The following is a 1384-nucleotide window of genomic DNA, read 5'->3' as shown; positions in this document are numbered from 1 at the left end:
GTAAAAAGCAGGGAGAGATTTAGCGTTTATTTTTAAGTGCGTGCGATTTTTGATTGAAAACAGTCATTTGAAGCTCGGTGAAAGAAGGAGGGTTAGAGGAGGCCTCTAGGCGCCTATTTGCATTTATTAGACACCTCAAAATGTTTGTAATTCTGAGTCAGAGTGACAAATGATTTATGTGCTGCTGAAGTAGGGAACTGAGAAAGTCTGGGGGGGTAGAGAGGAGCTCCCTGTAAGATGTCCATAAATGCACCATCTGCCGCAGAAATGCTTCCTGGCTTTCCTTCCTTTTGGGACTTTAGGATGTGGGCCTTTTGTGAAAAGTTTGAGACGAATGTGAAGTGGTGATGAAGAAGTCGGAGGTAAAGGTAATTCTCAAGTAATGACGTCAAAGAATAAACAAATCAACCTTTTTCTACTTTGGGAAATGAAATTTTATTTTATTTTTTTTTTTTTTAAATCTGCATATTCTGAAGGTTGACGTGTCGTGTGTAAGCCACTGACAGCAGAAAACATGCCCAGTCTTTTGGAAAAGAACATAAGCTGGGTCTTGCATGTTAAATAGATTAGTATAGATATGATTTATAATTTGAAGAAAATTCCTAATCACAGATGAGGTATTTGAGGATTCAAGAATGCCAAAAATGGGAAAAGAGAAACAGTGATTCAGCTTAGACATCGAGAGCATCCAAGGGAGGAGCGAGCCGGTGGGTCCTGGCGTCGGGGCCGGATCCTGCTTCTAGTACTTGGGGCACGTCGGCGGCAGCTTGCAGATGTTCTTGGTGTACTGGGGGCAGTAGGGCTGCACGGGGGGGCAATAGCGCTGCACGGGGGGGCAATAGGCCTGAACGGGGGGGCAGCAGGGCGTCACGTAGCTGTACGTCTGCACGGGCTGCCTCTGGATGGTGTAATGGCAGGAGGGTCCCGAGTCGTGGCAGGAGGAGTGGGATTCATGGCAGGAGGTTTCGTGGCTGTGGCAGGGACGGCGGGAGCACATCGTGCTGGGTGTAAAGCTGTAGGGAAGAGAGAGAACCGATCATGCTGGCCCAGAGGCCTCAGTGTACGGAAGCGTCCCTGCTTTCTCTAATTTGCTCTGGAATTCCCATTTTTTTCCTAATTTCTAGTTCTTCAGTGATAAGAAAATGGATTTCCATGCTGGTTAGGTACTGGGAGATGATTTATATCCCCCATTAAACCCGCAACCTTTTACAGATGCGATTTGCTTTTCAGAGAAAAATTACTCAGAGCATCCATTGCCCGAACGTAGCCCCAGACCTTGTGGTGCCTCCTACTCAAAAACTCCCAAAGCCTCTTCGCCATAAATCCCTCTGACTGTCCTCCCTCGGTATTTTCCGATCGTTCCGTTGTTTTAGTTTGGCTTGAG

The 1384-nt window shown here is 46.7% G+C and overlaps 1 protein-coding gene across 2 annotated transcripts in view; it reads right to left on the bottom strand.

Annotated features, from left to right (window-relative positions):
• The window catches only part of LOC113488745 (putative small proline-rich protein 5), a 2041-nt gene extending 1044 nt beyond the window's left edge, over positions 1–997 (bottom strand). Inside the window, exon 1 of one of the 2 annotated variants that reach the window (XM_026864049.1) lies at positions 795–997. In XM_026864049.1, coding sequence (XP_026719850.1) covers positions 795–997 — 203 coding nt within the window. The remainder of the gene's footprint in view (positions 1–794) is intronic. The other variant, XM_026864050.1, reaches the window with a different exon arrangement.
• Positions 998–1384: the final 387 nt, after the last annotated feature.

The sequence above is a fragment of the Athene cunicularia genome, assembly GCF_003259725.1.
Source record: "Athene cunicularia isolate RWA chromosome 25 unlocalized genomic scaffold, athCun1 chr25_part1, whole genome shotgun sequence".
Taxonomy (NCBI): Eukaryota; Metazoa; Chordata; class Aves; order Strigiformes; family Strigidae; genus Athene; species Athene cunicularia.
The sequence above is the reverse complement of the archived record's forward strand: the minus strand, read 5'-3'. Positions and strand labels throughout refer to the sequence as shown.